The sequence below is a fragment of the Panthera leo genome, chromosome D1 (genome assembly GCF_018350215.1).
Source record: "Panthera leo isolate Ple1 chromosome D1, P.leo_Ple1_pat1.1, whole genome shotgun sequence".
Taxonomy (NCBI): domain Eukaryota; kingdom Metazoa; phylum Chordata; class Mammalia; order Carnivora; family Felidae; genus Panthera; species Panthera leo.
Window position 1 is genome coordinate 74,592,989 of NC_056688.1, and position 15,840 is coordinate 74,608,828.

The window sequence follows — 15,840 nt, forward strand, 5'->3', positions numbered from 1 at the left end:
ACATGAGCAGAAGAATCACCCAGCTGGGACCTCCAAGACCCCTTGAATCATGAGCAAATAAGAGGTTGTGGTTTTAAGCCACAAAGCTTTGAGACCATTTGTTATAGATTAAGCAAATAGCAATAGATTATAGCAAATAGCTATAGATTAATCTATAGCAATAGATTAAGCAAAACAAGAGGCTGGGACTTGAAAAGAAGAAATGGGCTCAAATGAAAAGGCAAGATTTTTTTTTTAAGGCATAAAGAACTTCCTGGGAGCTGGAGTGATGAGTCCCTGGGCCAGGCCCAGGAGAAAGAGGCCAGCATCTGTCACTGCATATCTTAGGGATGCCACGGATGTCCATTTGTTTGAAAGGTCTTTAGCAATAATCCATGTGGAGGCAGATAGCCTTTCTTCCCATTGTGAAGACTCCAGTCACATCACACATCCAGGTAACTCTCTAGAATATCAGAACCATTTCTATACTGATGGAGGAAAATGGGTGATTGTCCCTCCCTGCAACTCTGGCCCCTTTCCCCACCTGACTCTGCAAGTAGACAACGCTCCCCCATGTGTCTGTGCTGGTTCAGGCCTGCGGCAGGGAGTCAAGAAAGACCCACAAAGCTATACTGTCCATTCCAGGGCTGAAGGACTGGCGGGGGACTTGATGCCCGGGCCCTTGGGAATATGCGGAGGGTTTTCTGTTCACACTCCATATCCCGGAACAATCCTCACCACCATTATAAGCTAGCATCTACAGGGCACTCAGCATGCATCAGCTTATTTAACCCTCACAAGATCTCTGTAAAGATCTCATCACAGTACTATCTCCTTTTAGAGTAAAGGGTATGGAACCCGAAGCAGTCAGATAACTTACCCAAGGTGATGCTGCTGGTCAGTGGCAGAGCTGGGATTCGAACCCAGATTGGTCTGCCTCCCCACAGCATCCCAAGACGCAGCTACATGGGTTCGTCCCTCCATATCTGCCCTGGTATCTGAGACGAGTTACCCTATACCATCACTAATCAGTAGTACCTGGGTTGGTACTTCTTTTCCCAATACAATGGTATCATTACACAATGCTCTCCAATTAGGGTTCTTAGCACATCCAAACACTCAAGACAAAGACGATTCACTGTACCGCTAGCTGGTAAACAATCCCAAATGTATTAAAAACTTTGGATGAAAACAGAACCCCAATTATACAAAGAAATAAAAGTCAACAGAACCTAGGCTGCTGTTGACAGGCACAAGACCCCTCAGCAGTACAACTATATCCCCCCAGGCCTGTCTTCTCTATGTTTGTCTATCTGGGCTCCTGCACTTCCTACTAGACCAGTGTGAACCAATACTAGGTACCAGTCGGAGGGGTTTTGCTGAGAAAAAGGGTGAGTAGATGGGAGACATTATGAGGTTAATCTGTTCCTTAAAATGCTTTGATAGCTGGTCCCAAAAGACACGAACCAGGACCAGGCCCCTACTCATCCTTCAGGTGACAATTTAAAGGCCATTTCTTCTGGGAAGACTTCCGTGACCCCCCAAGATAAGGTTACATTATTGGTACACCCTTCCATGGTGCCCTCCTCCTTGAAAGCAGGAACCAGGGTCTGTCTCACTCTTCACTGGGTCACCAAGGCCTGGCACAGCCTTGGGTATGGAGTGGATGCTCAATAAAAGTTTGTCAAATGGATAAAAGGGCTTTTCTTTTTAAAAAAAAATTTTTTTTTAAATGTGTATTTTTTTTGAGAGAGAGACAGAGCGAGTGGGGGAGGGCAGAGAGAGAGGGAGGCACACAGAATCTGCAGCAGGCTCCAGCATCTGAGCCGTCAGCACAGAGCCTGACGCAGGGCTCGAACCCACCAACCATGAGATCATGACCTGAGCTGAAGTTGGATGCTTAATTGACTGAGCCACCAGGGTGCCCCGATAAAAGGTTTTTCAATTGGCCCTTCTTCCTGGTTTCTGGCCCAAGGCCTTGTCTGTGTCATGATGGGACAGCTGTGAAAACTATAATGTGACCCTCTGTGATGGCCAGGGGCAGTCACTGCAGGTTAGGGTAATGAAGATTTCCTCAATAATGATATCCCCTTTACTGTATAAAAGGCCACCCAGGGGGCGCCTGGGTGGCGCAGTCGGTTAAGCGTCCGACTTCAGCCAGGTCACGATCTCGCGGTCCGTGAGTTCGAGCCCCGCGTCGGGCTCTGGGCTGATGGCTCGGAGCCTGGAGCCTGTTTCCAATTCTGTGTCTCCCTCTCTCTCTGCCCCTCCCCCGTTCATGCTCTGTCTCTCTCTGTCCCAAAAATAAATAAAAAACGTTGAAAAAAAAAATTAAAAAAAAAAAAAAAAGGCCACCCAGGATGGGCAGTGGGCCTCTAGCTGACACCTAGACATTGTCCCCTTCCAAAGAGGGTCAGCTTGATACCCGTGATGATTTAGAACCTAGGGCTGGGCAGAAGGTAGCCTTTAAGGCACTGGCACTCAGGTGGGAGTCAGTACAAGTCACCAAGAGGCCAGCTGGGCAATGGCCTACTCAGGCCTTCAGGGTCTACTCACAACCTTGCACAGAATCGGTTAATCATGGCACACTTAAATCCCAGGGTGGCAGTGACTGTCATGGCTCCAGCCAGCTGTCGGCTGTGGGATGCTGTGGGAGCACCTTATTTCTAAAAGCAGAGCTGTCCTCAGACCCAGGCTGAGCCCCTTCCCCTCTGGCCATGCCAGTCCCCATGGGGCAAGGAGTCCACAGGGCCCAGTGGGTGTGCCCACTCTTTCCCTTCCAGGCCATGCTCTGGCTACTAGAACTCTCTAACCAAACATCCTGAAGCTTGTACAGGTGCGGTAGACCCTCCTGTGGGTGGACGTGGCCTCCTGCCTGGGTACCTTTAGGTTTGAGGGGTGGCTGAAGGGCTGCATCGGGGTGGCGTGTGGACCATGTTTGGACCCACAGACTGATGTGCCCACATGCCACACAAGGGCTCTTGCAGAGCAGGACTCAGCAAAGGGTGGTGTGCCACCAGGGGCCTCTTCTGCAATGTGGCCTTGGTCCCTACAAATGTCAGGAGCAGGCCAGCCCTGGGGCCGCCCCCTGGAGACAGTGCGAGCAACACCTGGTGATGTCATGCCATCACTAGCACCTACGGTGGCCTTATACACCTCCTTCCTCCAGCCCGTACCCCAAAGGAAGCTGCTGGTGACAGGCTGGGACTGCAGTGGTGCCGGCTGGGGAAGGAGTGGAGGCCTCAGCATCAGCGGGGCTGGCTGGTTTCTTGCAAATATGAACACCTACACATGGTTGGGGGGGTGGGGATAGTGTGAGTTTGAATGTATAAATGTGTTTGGGTGAATGTGAGCAAGTAAATGAGCAAGGAAGGGGGAGTGAGAGAGAAGAAAAGGAGAGTGACCATGTATGCAAGACTGTGTGCATGAGGGAGAAGAAAAAAGCGCGTGCGCGTGTGTGTGTGCACGCACGCACAGAGGAGCAGAGAGGGGACACCAGCGCCTGGGACTGTGCACAGCTGAGGGCCTGGGCAAAGGGTAGAGAATGGTAGGGAAGGAGTGTGCCCGCTAGTCTATAAGTGTACATGAGAAGGGGCATGGCTGCGGAAGAAAAAGAGACCTAAAGCGGGAATGACGGAGCAGGCAGATCAGTCTGGATGATGGCCCCATGGAGCCAAGAGATCCCGAGCGCGCAAGAGGAAGGAGGCTCGCAGGTGCGGGAGCTTCAAGTGGGTGTGCGCCCGTGGGGCTGCATGAGGCAGAGAGAGGTGGGGCGTGTGCCCGGGGAGCTGCGTGTGGGTATGTGCACGTGCACACACGAGCACGGGGCTGGGACAAGTGAGCACTAAGACAAGCGTGTGAGCACAGGCGGGCAGTGCCCCGGGGGGTGTGGGTGAGCGAGCCTGTCCCAAGGCAGCTGCGGGCTGCCTGGGGGTGCTGGTGATGCCTGAGGATGTTTCCACCCAGAAATCTCAATCTGGGAGGACTCCGTGACCTGCTTGGTGCTGATTCAGGTCCGGGTGACCGTGGCCGGGCGTGTTGGCCATGCCGCCCCTTGCTGGCGGTGCGTGTGGGAACACGTGAGTCACGCAGGCACGGCTAGCCCTCACTCCACCTCATCTCGCCCCGCAGGAAGCCAGCTGGGAGGGGAACAGATTACTGGAGGGCTGTATTTTTACCCCATCATTATGCAATTGCTTGCAATGCCCGTGAGCTCATTCTCTGAAGGCCTTGCACCCCGATTCTCTCAGCCTTTATAACCGCCCCCCTCCTTTTATGTCCAGGTTGCTGCTCAGGTCAGTGGTTCTGACTGATGAGCATTTATGGAAGTCTGCTTCTTACCAGGTTCTGGGACCATCCTACTTACAATGCCAAACCACCCCCCAGGTCCTTTCTCATGCCTCCTTCTTGGCTTTAATTTTCTCCACAGCACTTACCACTATCTGCCATGCTAAATATTTTATTTATGTTACTCAGTGTCTATCTTTCTCTAAATAGCGATGCCTATAGCTCACTTGCTATGTGCCAGGTACCGTTCTGAGCTTTTCATTAACTCATGTGATCTTACAACAACTCTGCATGGTAGTAAATCGTATTCTTTTTTTTAATTTTATTTTTCTTAATGTTTATTTTTGAGAGAATAAGAGTGCGACCGGGGGAGGGGCTGAGAGAGAGGGAGACACAGAATCCGAAGCAGGCTCCAGGCTCTGAGCTGTCAGCACAGAGCCCGATGCGGGGCTTGAACCTGTGAATTGTGAGATCATGACCTGAGCCCCAAAGTCAGTCGCTCAACTGACTGAGCCACCCAGGTACCCCAGTATTCTTGATTATATTTTGTAAAATCAAGGCACAGAAAGGTTAAATAGCTTGCCCATGATCATCCCAGGGGCAAGTGGTGGAATCAAGCCTAGGTCCAGAGTCCCTGCTCTTACTCAGCACACAACACTGCCCTGTGAGTGTGGAGATTTTCTGTTTGAATCTTTACTGCTTACAGGAGTGCCCTGTGCAGGCAGGTGCTCAACGAACAGTCATTCAATGAATGAAGAAATGAGTGAATGAAGGCTGGTCATGGAGGATGAAACAGATAGGCATTTGCTTTCAAAGAACTCATGGTCCCATGGAGGAAGCAGGGTAGAACATCATTGCAAAACATCATTGCAAAACATCATTGCAAAATCCTATCACAATGGCATCATGAGAGTCTAGAGGGGCCTATGACTTGCCTAGCCCTTGGAAGGCAGTGCTTTCCAGAAGAAGAATGCAGATGAGGCAGGCACAGTGACACTGCCCATCTCTTGCAGGCTCCTCCCTGGGGACAGACACACCTTAGCTCTTCCTGCTTCAGTTCACAGGGTGCCAGAAAATGATGGGTGTCCACAGTGACAATGGAGGCAGAATGGGGAAGTGGCCAGGGGCATGGGCTCTGGAAAGAGACTGCACGAAGTGAACCCTCACTCTACCAAACACTAGCTATGTGACGTTGGACAGACTCTCACCTCCCTGGGCCTTGGTCCTCTCATCTCTAAGTTGGGACAGGAAATGATATGAACAACTTAGGGCAGTGGACAGGATCACGTGCGATGTGTATGTGAGAGTATTTAGAACAGTGCCTGTCATAAGGAAGGCAATGTGCCGGCTCCAAAGGAGATGACCAATACTCCTCTTCCATTCTGAGTCGGCTGCTGGCTTTTGGGGAAGATTGGAATTTACCCTATTATTCTTATTACTGTAGTCTCTCTCCTGTGGTTCCACCCCATTTTCCAGAAGCGGCTCACAGCCAGGCAAGGACAAGTCTGTTTTATTCACCACTGTATTCCTAGCACCTAGGATAATACCTGACACATAGTAGGTGCTCAAAAAGCATTTGTGGAATGAATGTTTGTGTGATTATATTTATTTAATCCCTGTAAGGATAAATATACCGCTGTGATGATAAACACTTGTATTGCTGTTGTTTCCATTTGCAAATGAGGACTAGAGGCCCAGCAAAGGGTAAGGGACTTGTCCATAAACAGCCTAAAGCCAGACTCAAATGCCAAAGCCGCTGCCCTTCCCTTCACACTGTGCTCCTTTCTGGACTCCTATACATCATGTCCTATTTTCCGTGGATTTTTTCTAGCCAGCGGGCCATCCCCGGTCGTACAATCATCTCTGAATTCTATGACTCATATCTGAATCACAGAACGCTTAATAGTTGAAAGGGACTTTTGATGTCATCTCGACCTCCCACCCATTGTGGAAATTTCCTCTCCACTGTCTATCCAGACAATACTTGAATGCCTCCAGTGATGGAACACTCATTTTCCTCCTCTTGAATTATCCAGCTCTACGACCGGACCACTTTCAGAGTCAGGAAGAAAGTTCTGCATCCCGTGGGCCAGCAGGCCTCTCTTTAATTTCTCCGTATCTGGTTTATGCCAGAAGCTTAAGACACGCAGTACGAATCTGCTGCCCCCTCCACAAAGACAACCTTTCATATAATCACAGACAGCTCTCATATCCCTCTGGAGAATTCTGTTCTTCAAGCTAGCTGTTTCGGGTCCCCACAAGGGCACCTATAAGATGACACCCATCCTAGACCATCTCAACAGGCCTTCCAAAGTGTTTTGAGCAATGGCACCCCCTCCTGGACACGGCATGAACTGCACCAAAGGGCTCAATCCTTACCTGGAGGCCTGAGAAAGCTTCCCTAGTAGCTGGGCCACTGGCTCAAGGTGTGAGTAAAATAACTACCTATTGTAAAGAATCATCGCTTCAGAGTCATACCTCCTTGTTCTCAATGTCCATCCTAAAGAGTATCACTGAAGACTCTACTCTAAGGTTCCTCACCGATCATGAGGTTTCTGACAAGCTACAGGTTTGGTTTGGAAAAAAGATGAAAACGTACTGTGTTATGGGATGATGATAACTTTTTTCACTTGTCAGATTTTCTATTATTCCTACAACGGATATTTGTTGTAAGTAAGAAAAAAAAAAGACTTCCGTAAAAAGAAAAAACAATATGTTGAAAACTCCTCCTATTCTCCTTTCCTTTATTCCTTCCATGGCCTGGGTACTTGGTCCTCATGCTGCCACCCCACAGGCAAGAGTGCCTCGGTCGTGTCTCCGCGGTGACTGCAAGGGCCTGTGGTTCAGCCGCCCAGGTTCCCCACAAGCACGATCAACCAGACTCAGGCGGCACAAAGCTGACACTCGCAGGCAGCTCTGTCAACAGGGCCGCTGGGTGGTTTCTCCACATTACCTGCCCCACCGTCAGCTCACGCCAGACCCAGCCTGTCTGTGTTTCCTAACCTTACCTCCGGAAGTCTGCCCCGCACACCGCTGGCCGGCGGTCACGTCCCCAGCAGCCCTGGCCCCCCCAGCTCTTCACCCTTCCCTCCACCCCTCCCGGCACACCCTCGGTGCCTGCTCTTCCCTCCACGGGAGCCCAGAGCAGCTTCATATGACAACAGGTCAGAAAGACATCAGGGATTAGAAAAACAAATCCTCATTTAAACGGAGACATTGTGACCAGCTGAGTCACTCCTCTCGAGCAAGTTCACAGCTAAGCGGGCTCTTCTCCAGCCCGTGTCATCCGGGGCTCTCTCCCTGCATTCGGAACTCTGGGGGCACCTGGGTGCCAGGAAGACTCACCCGGCAGCTTCTCGCTGCAGCACATGTCCAGGGCCCCTCCCTCGGAGTCATCAGCAGGGTGCTTCTCTCTCTCACTCCTGCAGCAGATGGAGAAGGGGAGATGAGCAGGGATCAAGGCAAAACCCTGAACAAAGACAAAAAAGGCTTCTTGCTTGCCCTGCGTCCCTCTGAATAACTCTACCCCAGCGGGGGACCCGAACAGAAGGACCGACCTACAGAAGGGACAAGCTGCAGAGGCAGGAGCAGAATTCTGCAGGCATTTTCCCTGTGGAATAATCAGCAGTAGCATTCCCTACAACTGTCACCACACCATCACCTCTGCCATGGAGGGAGGGCTTGCTATGTGCCAGGCACTTATAAAATTTATCACACTAAATCTCCAGCATGGATGAGGGATCAACCAACAGGCTCAGAGAAGTTCAGTAACTTGCCTAAGGTCACAACAGCTCACTAGGGCGGAGTGGGGCATGAGATTACAGTCTACGACTCTAGGCTAGGCTCTCACTGTTGTGCTGCTGTGCCTCCTAGCTCCTGTGGGTTTGAACCATGCGTGAGCAAGAAGGGGGGTGTGGGTAACACACGGTCTACGTCCAGCTCCTCGAGGCCTGCAAAGACCTTCTGCCTCAGTGGCCCGCAGAACTCTTCAGAAATCGTTAGAAAACGTAGCTATACGTATTTTTTTTTTTGCATATTCTAAATGTTCTATTTCTTTCTGACATCAGAGAGCCCTCTTTCTAGCCTACCCGGGGCACTTTCCAAGACTATCATGGGGCCTAGCTTTTCTCCTTTAACCCGTGACCTGGGAAAAGGTTGCTGGAGATCAGCTAGACCTCATCAAGTGTCTGCAGAGCAGACATACCCCGAGGGCAACTGTGCAGCTCGCAGGGGTTCCCCTACTCTGGGGATGGCCTGAAATCAACTATGGGCTCCAGCGGCTGTCTGCCCTTCATGTTCTGATCCCTGGCAGCAGCTGATTTATCAAGGCTAGACACACCAACTAGGTTGGGTCGATCAGATCCTCTCCCCTGTGTTTTTCAAATGCATTCCGGGGGGTGGGGGGCCTGGAGTCTGCAGGTGCTGGCTCTAAATCATGGCAGCTACAGTGCCCTGGAGAGAAAGTCCTAAAAACCGCTAATGCTGCGGGCCTTGGGGCCGCTCCATTTCTGCCCATCCTGAGTCTTGATGCCCCAGGATCCTTCCAATAAATTCCAACATTTTAGCTTAAGCCAGTGTGAACGGATTTCTGAAATTGGCAGCCAAAACAAACTTTAATACAGCACTGCCGGTATAATACTTCCATGAAGTCCAAGAGGTCAGCTGCCTCTCTGCCCACTGTTTCTGCAATCCTGACTCTCGGACTGGTCCTGAGGCAAGTTTCAGGCCCAGCTGCAGATCTGAAACAATTAAGGATAGACAGACAGGGTTAAGGGTGACCCCTTTCATTCTGACTTCTTCTGCTCTCAACTGGCATTGCATTGTTTTATCTTCTCATTCTGACCGGCAGGGACTCTGAGATTCTCAAATCTCAGAGCCTGGCCCTCCTGCGGAGAGAAGGCGGCTATCTTCAAGGCCCTTTACATGTCTCCTGAATCTCTCACTTTTCTTCCTCTCCACCACCTACATCTTGGTCCAAGCCAGCCTCTCTTGCCTAGATTACTTTGGCAGTCTTTTAACTGGTCTCTGGCATTCATTCAAGCTGGCCCCTAAAACATTCTCCACATGGTTCCAATACATATGGCTTCATAGTTTGTGCAGTTTACAATCTGCACAACTGGATGGGGCAGGCCTGAGCTAGAATCAACTGTTTTAAAACTCAACCTTTTATCATCCAAGCTTCTTTTTAAAAAATACATTAATGGCATCCTATTGTACTTAGAAAAAATACAGAAATCCTTTAACATGCTTTACTAGGTCTTGCATGATTTGACCCCTATTTATCCCTCCAGCCTTATTTTATACCCCCTTTTTCCCTTTGTCCTCTGCACTTAAGCTGCACTGGACAGGCTCTTTTCTCCACAGGGCCTCTGCACATGCTTTTCTCTCTGCCTAGAGAGCTGCCCCGGCTCTACTTCCTGGTACTTTTCACTCCTAGAACTTGACACTGTTTGAAATTTCATTTTAATTTATGCCATTATGAGATTAACATTAGTTAGACTGTAAGCTATATGAGGACAGGGGCCACCATTTCTGTTTTAATCACCACTGTGTCTTCAAAGTCTTGCACAGTGCCTGGCTCATCATAGGCATTCAATAAATAAGTAAATAATCACTTGTTGAATAAGTGAATGTTGCCCTGACCTTCTTGGAAAAAGCATCAGGAACCTCAAACACGGCCATTATCTGAGCTGCCTTGTGGGCAGGTCTTTGTGAAGCCACCTGGAACCCCCCTCCACAGCTGTTGTCCAAAGCAGGCACAGAATCACACATCCAGAAAGCCCCTCATTCAGAAGAGAAGGAAAATGGAGCACAGAATCCGGGTCTGACTCGGTCCGGGTAATATATCAAGCTGGTGGCCAGGGGGATTGGGATCCTGAGGCTTTTCTCTCTTTAGAGTAAAGAGCACCAGGAGCATGAGGGTTGGCTCCCGGCTGGGTGCAGAAAGGTAACCAAGGTATCCAGAAACCTCTGGAAGGGGACCCATGTGTGACTCACAGCTGTTTCACACCTTAAGCCTCCCAGGCCCCAAGCCGTGTTCAGAATAGCTCAGGGCTGCATGTATGCAGCGGACTCTATAAATAAGCTTCCTAGAAAATGACTAATTTCATAATCAGAAAAGCAGAAAGAGTAGCACCTCTCATCTGTAGAGGAAAATGGAGCAAAAGCCCGCTGCTCGGCCTTGTCGTTGAAGGACTCCAGGCGACCTCGGCCAGAGCCTGCGTGGCTAGGCTGTTCGGGGAAGGGTTTTAATGAGATTTCTGAAGAGAAGAGATGGTCCATTCAGGGAGGATGGAGAAGCCCAGTCTCTGGACACTGCCCTCTCTCCCCCCCTGCCAAGAGCAGAAATAGCTGCTTGCAGTAAGATTACTGCAGGCTCCTTCTCTCTCCTTTTCCATTTGTAGGAGCTGGGCAAAAGGAGCAGAAAACTGGCCTCCTGCGACAACAGGCAGCAACTTGCTGGGCTGGCCCCGCACCGCTGCTCTTACAGCCAGACAGCCCCAGAGAGAAAAGGACTTGGAGATTACCCAGCCTGTCCTTCCTTCATTGATGGAGAGTATCTGGGTGGGGACAGAACCTTCCCAAAGCCACTGCCTCATTCAACAAGCGTGGCCTGTGAGCAAGGCACCAGAGCTGTCCTAGGAATACAGTGACGAACAAGCCAGGCCCCTCCCAACAGAGCTCCCAGTCATCTCTGGAAGACACACACACAAACACGACCAACCGCACCCACACCTGCTTTAATCGAGGATGACCTATTGACTAGATACCTTGGGGAGCTCAGCCTGCGGTGAGGGGGCAGGCTGTGTGTGGGGCAGTCTTCTGCAAGGGGAAGATAGGAGCAGGTTCTTAAAGGATGCTTCTAGAGGCACCTGGGTGGCTCAGTTGATTGAGTGTCTGACTTCGGCTCAGGTCACGAGCTCACCGTTCACGAGTTCCAGCCCTGCATCGGGCTCTCTGCTGTCAGCACAGAGCCTGTTTCAGATTCTCTGCCTCCCTCTCTCTGTCCCTCCCCTCCTCATGTTCTCTCTCCCTCAAATAAATAAGACTTTTTTTTTTTCTTTTTAAAGGATGTTTCTACATGGATGAGGGGTCACGAGGGAAAGAACTTCTTTCATGGCACAGATGGCAAGAGCAAGACACAGAGGTCTGAGACGTAAGAAACATCGGGCACTAGCTGGGAGCAGGATGGTCAGCGGGATGGGTAGGTGATGGGGGCTAGGCCCGAGGCAGAGGCACGTAAGGAGCAGGCCTCACCACCAGGAATCCTGCCTTCCTGGTGAGGCAGCCTTCCACTTGACCATGGGGCTTCCCTTGACCCGAGAGGTGCCATGGGCTCCCCACCCCTCGCCTGGGCAGGGGAGGTCTATAATAGGACAGGGGACCAGTAGCATGTGTTTGAGGAAGGGACATCAGACCTGGCCGGTAGTATCTGATCCAGTCCCAATCCACTCCTTTTTAAAATTATGGTAAAACACACATAAGATAAAATTCACTCTTTTAGCCAATTTGGAAGTGTACAATTCAGTGGCACTTAATATATTCACAATGTTGCACAACCACCACAGCTATCTAGTTCCAGAGCAATCTCATCACCCCAAAAGGAAACCTCGTACCCATTAGGGAGCCCCCCTGCCCATCCTCCCCACCCCAGCCTCTGGCACCCATTAATCTGCTTCCTGTCCCTATAGATTAGCCTGTTCTGGGTATTTTATATAAACGGAATCATATAATACGTGGTCTTTTGTGTCTGGCTTCTCTTACTCAGCATGATGTTTTCTAGGGTCATCCAGGTTGCAGCACATATCAATACTTCATTCCTTTTTATGGCTGAATAACATGCGACCGTGTGGATACACTACCTTTTATTTATCCGTCCATCAAGCAATCGACATCAGGGTTGTTTCCACCTTCTGGCTATTACAAACAGTCTGCTGTGAACCCAACGTCTCCTTTAAACTCTGCCTCCAACACACTTATGACTTTGGGGAATCTTCTCTCACCCTGGGCCCCTGAAGCCTCATCTATAATGTCAGGTGGTCAGACCCCTCGCAGCCTGTGTGGCAACACCGCCCTCTGTTTACGTGTGTGTGTGCGCGTGTGTGTGAAGGTAACGTGTGCCCCACAGCTATTCTACCACTGCTGGATGCTGGAGATGGGACCTGGACCAGCCCACCTCATCTTCCTGGAACTCATGGCTGGTGGGGGAGACACGGGACAGGTACCTGCTGCGGGATGGGTGAGTCAGCATTCTAACAGAGGCCTGTCTGGGATGGGCCAGGCGCACCTCACCTCTGCCTGGGGGGGTGGGGGTGGGATGGAGGATGGGTGGGTGCCGATGGGAGGTATCATGGAATAAATGCCAGCATTGCCCAGGACTAGTGTAGAGAAATAGCTGACAGGTTTGGGGAGGGAGGCAGAGCTGCATCCTCTTCCTGGGTGGGTGAGGGGCCAGGCGGCGCTAGGATGGTAAAGCCTGATTCCTGGGCCCCCAGCAACCTCCGGACCCAACGCAGGCAGATGTGCCTCTACCCTGGGCTTCATGCTCCTGGGGCTCCGGGGCCCCCGGGACACCCATCACTGTTAACATGGAGTTCCTACGACCCTCCCAGAGCTCTGATACCGCCAGACCTCGCTATTCCCCGTATACTCCGACTTCTAGGCCTTTGTTCCCACTCTTCCCTCAGCCTGAAGTTTCCTTCTCCCCTCCTGCCAGGTCTTACTCATCCTCAACATGACCTCTTTCATGGAGCAGTCCCTGATCTCCTGGGGAGAATCAAGCTCTCCCATCTCGGGGTCCCCCCCCCCCACACTCCTGGCTCACTACTTCTCTCTGCCTCTTACTTTGTTCTGTTGCTATAGTTAGCTGTTTATGCACCTGCTCCCCCCACCAGCTTTCCAGTCACTTAAGAGCATCCCCACCCCCTCAGCCACCTCTGCATCCCAGGTGTTCAGGGCCTGAGCCTATTGCTGGACACATTAGAGGTCAAGTGGAAGGCAGTGTCTTAGGGTTAGTGGCTTTGGGGGCTCTGGGAAGACAGACTCTAGCTAGGATCTTCCCGGCCTGAAGAAGACAGCCAGACCAGGATCATAAAGCGGCCCATAATGCCATCGAGATGTTCATCAGCGTGTTCAGCACGCATGGGCCAAGGACATGCTGCTTTCATGGAAGACAAATGATCGGGCTGACTGCTTCATGCAAATGAGTCACACGTCCCAGCGCATGCACATGGAGAGGGCTTATCCTCCTCAACGGGTTGAGCTGCAGGGAAGCCCACACACATCACTCACCTGGCTTCCTCATAATTCATTCCCAAGGTGTCTGGATGGGGAAAGGCGCCATCGGGGGCCAGGGCAGGAAGTTCCTCTGCAGAAAAGCACACTGGAGATGTGAACGGAGAGAAGCCAGCTTTAGAACACCCAGATGGGGGACTGAGGCGAGAGAGGGTAAGTGCCTGACGGCACGTCACACAGCATGGACAGCTGTTTTCAGAGAGTTAGAAAGTCCAAATGTCCTCTCGGGAGTCACCACTCTCTTCTCCTGGTGCCCTGCTTATCCGTTGCCACAGGAGGGCCCAAGACCAGAGGTCTGTTACCTGTTATTCTGTGTTAGACCTTTCTGACTAAATGTCTGAGTCAGTTTCTGTTGCTGGTTACCAAAGAACTCAGACTGATGTGTGCAGAGAACTTGGGGAACAGATAGGCTCTGAGCCCTGGGCTCCCAATGCTTAGTTCACTGCTATTTCCATCCTGCCAAGCTGCCTACCCTCCCTGCCCAGCTGTCCACTGTCCAGCCATCTGTCCCCACGTCTGAGCAGACTGCAAACTTGGGAGTGTTCTGGATCCCAAACACAGGGTCTGAGTGTTCTCTGCTTGGGATGTGCCCAGATAAATGATGACTTCTCCATCCTGCTCTGTTGGTGGGAGACTGGGGTGTAGGTGTGGCAGAAGGGAAGGGAAGGTGGATGCTGGAGAGGTCCAGCCTGTGGAGGGGCTCGGGCAACACGAAGTTTTCCATCTTTCCTGTGAGACAGATTCAGGGACTAGAACATTCGCTTGCTCAACAAGTGTTTATTAAACAGCTTCTCTGTGCAGGCCATGGCGTGAACCTTAGCTCAAGGCACAATGGGGGACTGCAGGTCAGCAAAGGCAACGGTGACATAGGTGGCCAGTCCGATGGAGAAGTGCAGGCTGTGGGGGCACCAGTGAGGCCCTTAATGAGGCGGGGATATCAGGAGAGGTTCCCGGGAAGGGATTTAGGATGTGAAGGAGGAGCTGGGGTCAACGGCTACGGAATGTGAGAGGGGCACATGGGCTGTTCTAGGCAGAAGGAGGGCATGGGAACAGGCCTGGAGTTAAGAGAAATCAGGGCACATACAAGAGATGGAGAGAAAATCTGTCTGACGAGGGGAGAGTGAAAATGGAGTGTGACATGGGACGGGGACACTGACTGAGATGCTCATTTGTGAAACACTTCCTTCTTGTTTTCCATCTCCCTCCTCTTCTTTCTAGGGAGGTGAGACAGACCTTAATTCTTCAAACAGCCCTAGGAGGAACATACTTTCATTACCCATGTTTTCTAGATGAAAAAAATGGAGATTCAGAGAAGTGAAGTGACCAGCCCCAGGCCACACAGCTAGTAATGACAGATCTGCCCCTTGCCACCCATATTCCTAAGCTCCCTTCTCTTCTGGCTTTCAGCCTTTGTTGAAAACAATGCTCTGAAAATAGTAAGAGAGTGGACACGAACGCATCAGCAGACTTTCTTTAAAAAAAAAAAATCCACACTATAGGTCTATGTGGCTGCAACCCATTTTACAGATGAAGAAACTAAGGCTTGGGGGCCAAGTGACTTCCAGGCTCACACAGTGGGCAAATTAGTGAAGGACCCAGAGGGGTGGATGCTAGCGTGCCTGTCTTCCTGCCCAGGGCCCTGAATGAGCTCACTCTGAGGGGCCATTAGCTTTGTGTGCCTTCCCCATGATGGGAGTGACCGGAAGTCCTGCCCTGGCCTGTGGCCTCAGGTTTCCCCGTGTGAAGAAGCAGCCCAGAGAGACTGGTTTGGGTGAAGAGTGTAGGTGATGGTGGCAGCCGTGTTCCATTACGGAAGCGACAAATGCACTCACTGGCCAAGGACCCAGCAGCCCTGGGCTCTTGCCCAAGACCACCTTGTGACTTTGGGCCAGTCATTTCCTCTGAGTCTCAGGAGTGCCAACTGAAAATCAAGAGAATCAAATTTAATGGCTTTGAAGGGCCTTAAGGTCGAGTTCAATTTCAGGGCTGTCAAGGTGGATTTAATGAGGCGGATGGAGGGGAGTGACAAGGGACCAGCAGAGGGCGCTCCCAGCAGCAGGGAAACAAGGCCTTGGTCCATTGAGCCTGGCAAAGGCCGCCCAATCTCCAGGTGTGTGGGGGGATTCCCACCCTAGCCAGTTACTGACAGAGGCCACGTCCAGTTCTGGTGATTAGTATCTGCTGTGGGTGGCCCTATTTGTGTGGTGAGCCACCCCCCCCCCCCCGCCCCCACCAAAATCAGTAGAAGATTTCAGAGTTTAAAGGTCATCTGGTTTAACC

The 15,840-nt window shown here is 51.2% G+C and overlaps 1 protein-coding gene across 3 annotated transcripts in view; it reads right to left on the reverse strand.

The window, feature by feature from the left end:
• PTPN5 (protein tyrosine phosphatase non-receptor type 5) overlaps positions 1-15,840 on the reverse strand; it is a 54,744-nt gene that overhangs the window by 24,840 nt on the left and 14,064 nt on the right. For 2 of the 3 annotated variants that reach the window (XM_042906522.1, XM_042906521.1), the window contains exons 2-3: positions 13,558-13,648; positions 7,612-7,688 (exon numbers count right to left, since the gene is read on the reverse strand). In XM_042906522.1, the coding sequence (XP_042762456.1) occupies positions 7,612-7,688; positions 13,558-13,577 (97 nt within the window). In that variant the 5' untranslated portion in view covers positions 13,578-13,648. The remainder of the gene's footprint in view (positions 1-7,611; positions 7,689-13,557; positions 13,649-15,840) is intronic. The other variant, XM_042906523.1, reaches the window with a different exon arrangement.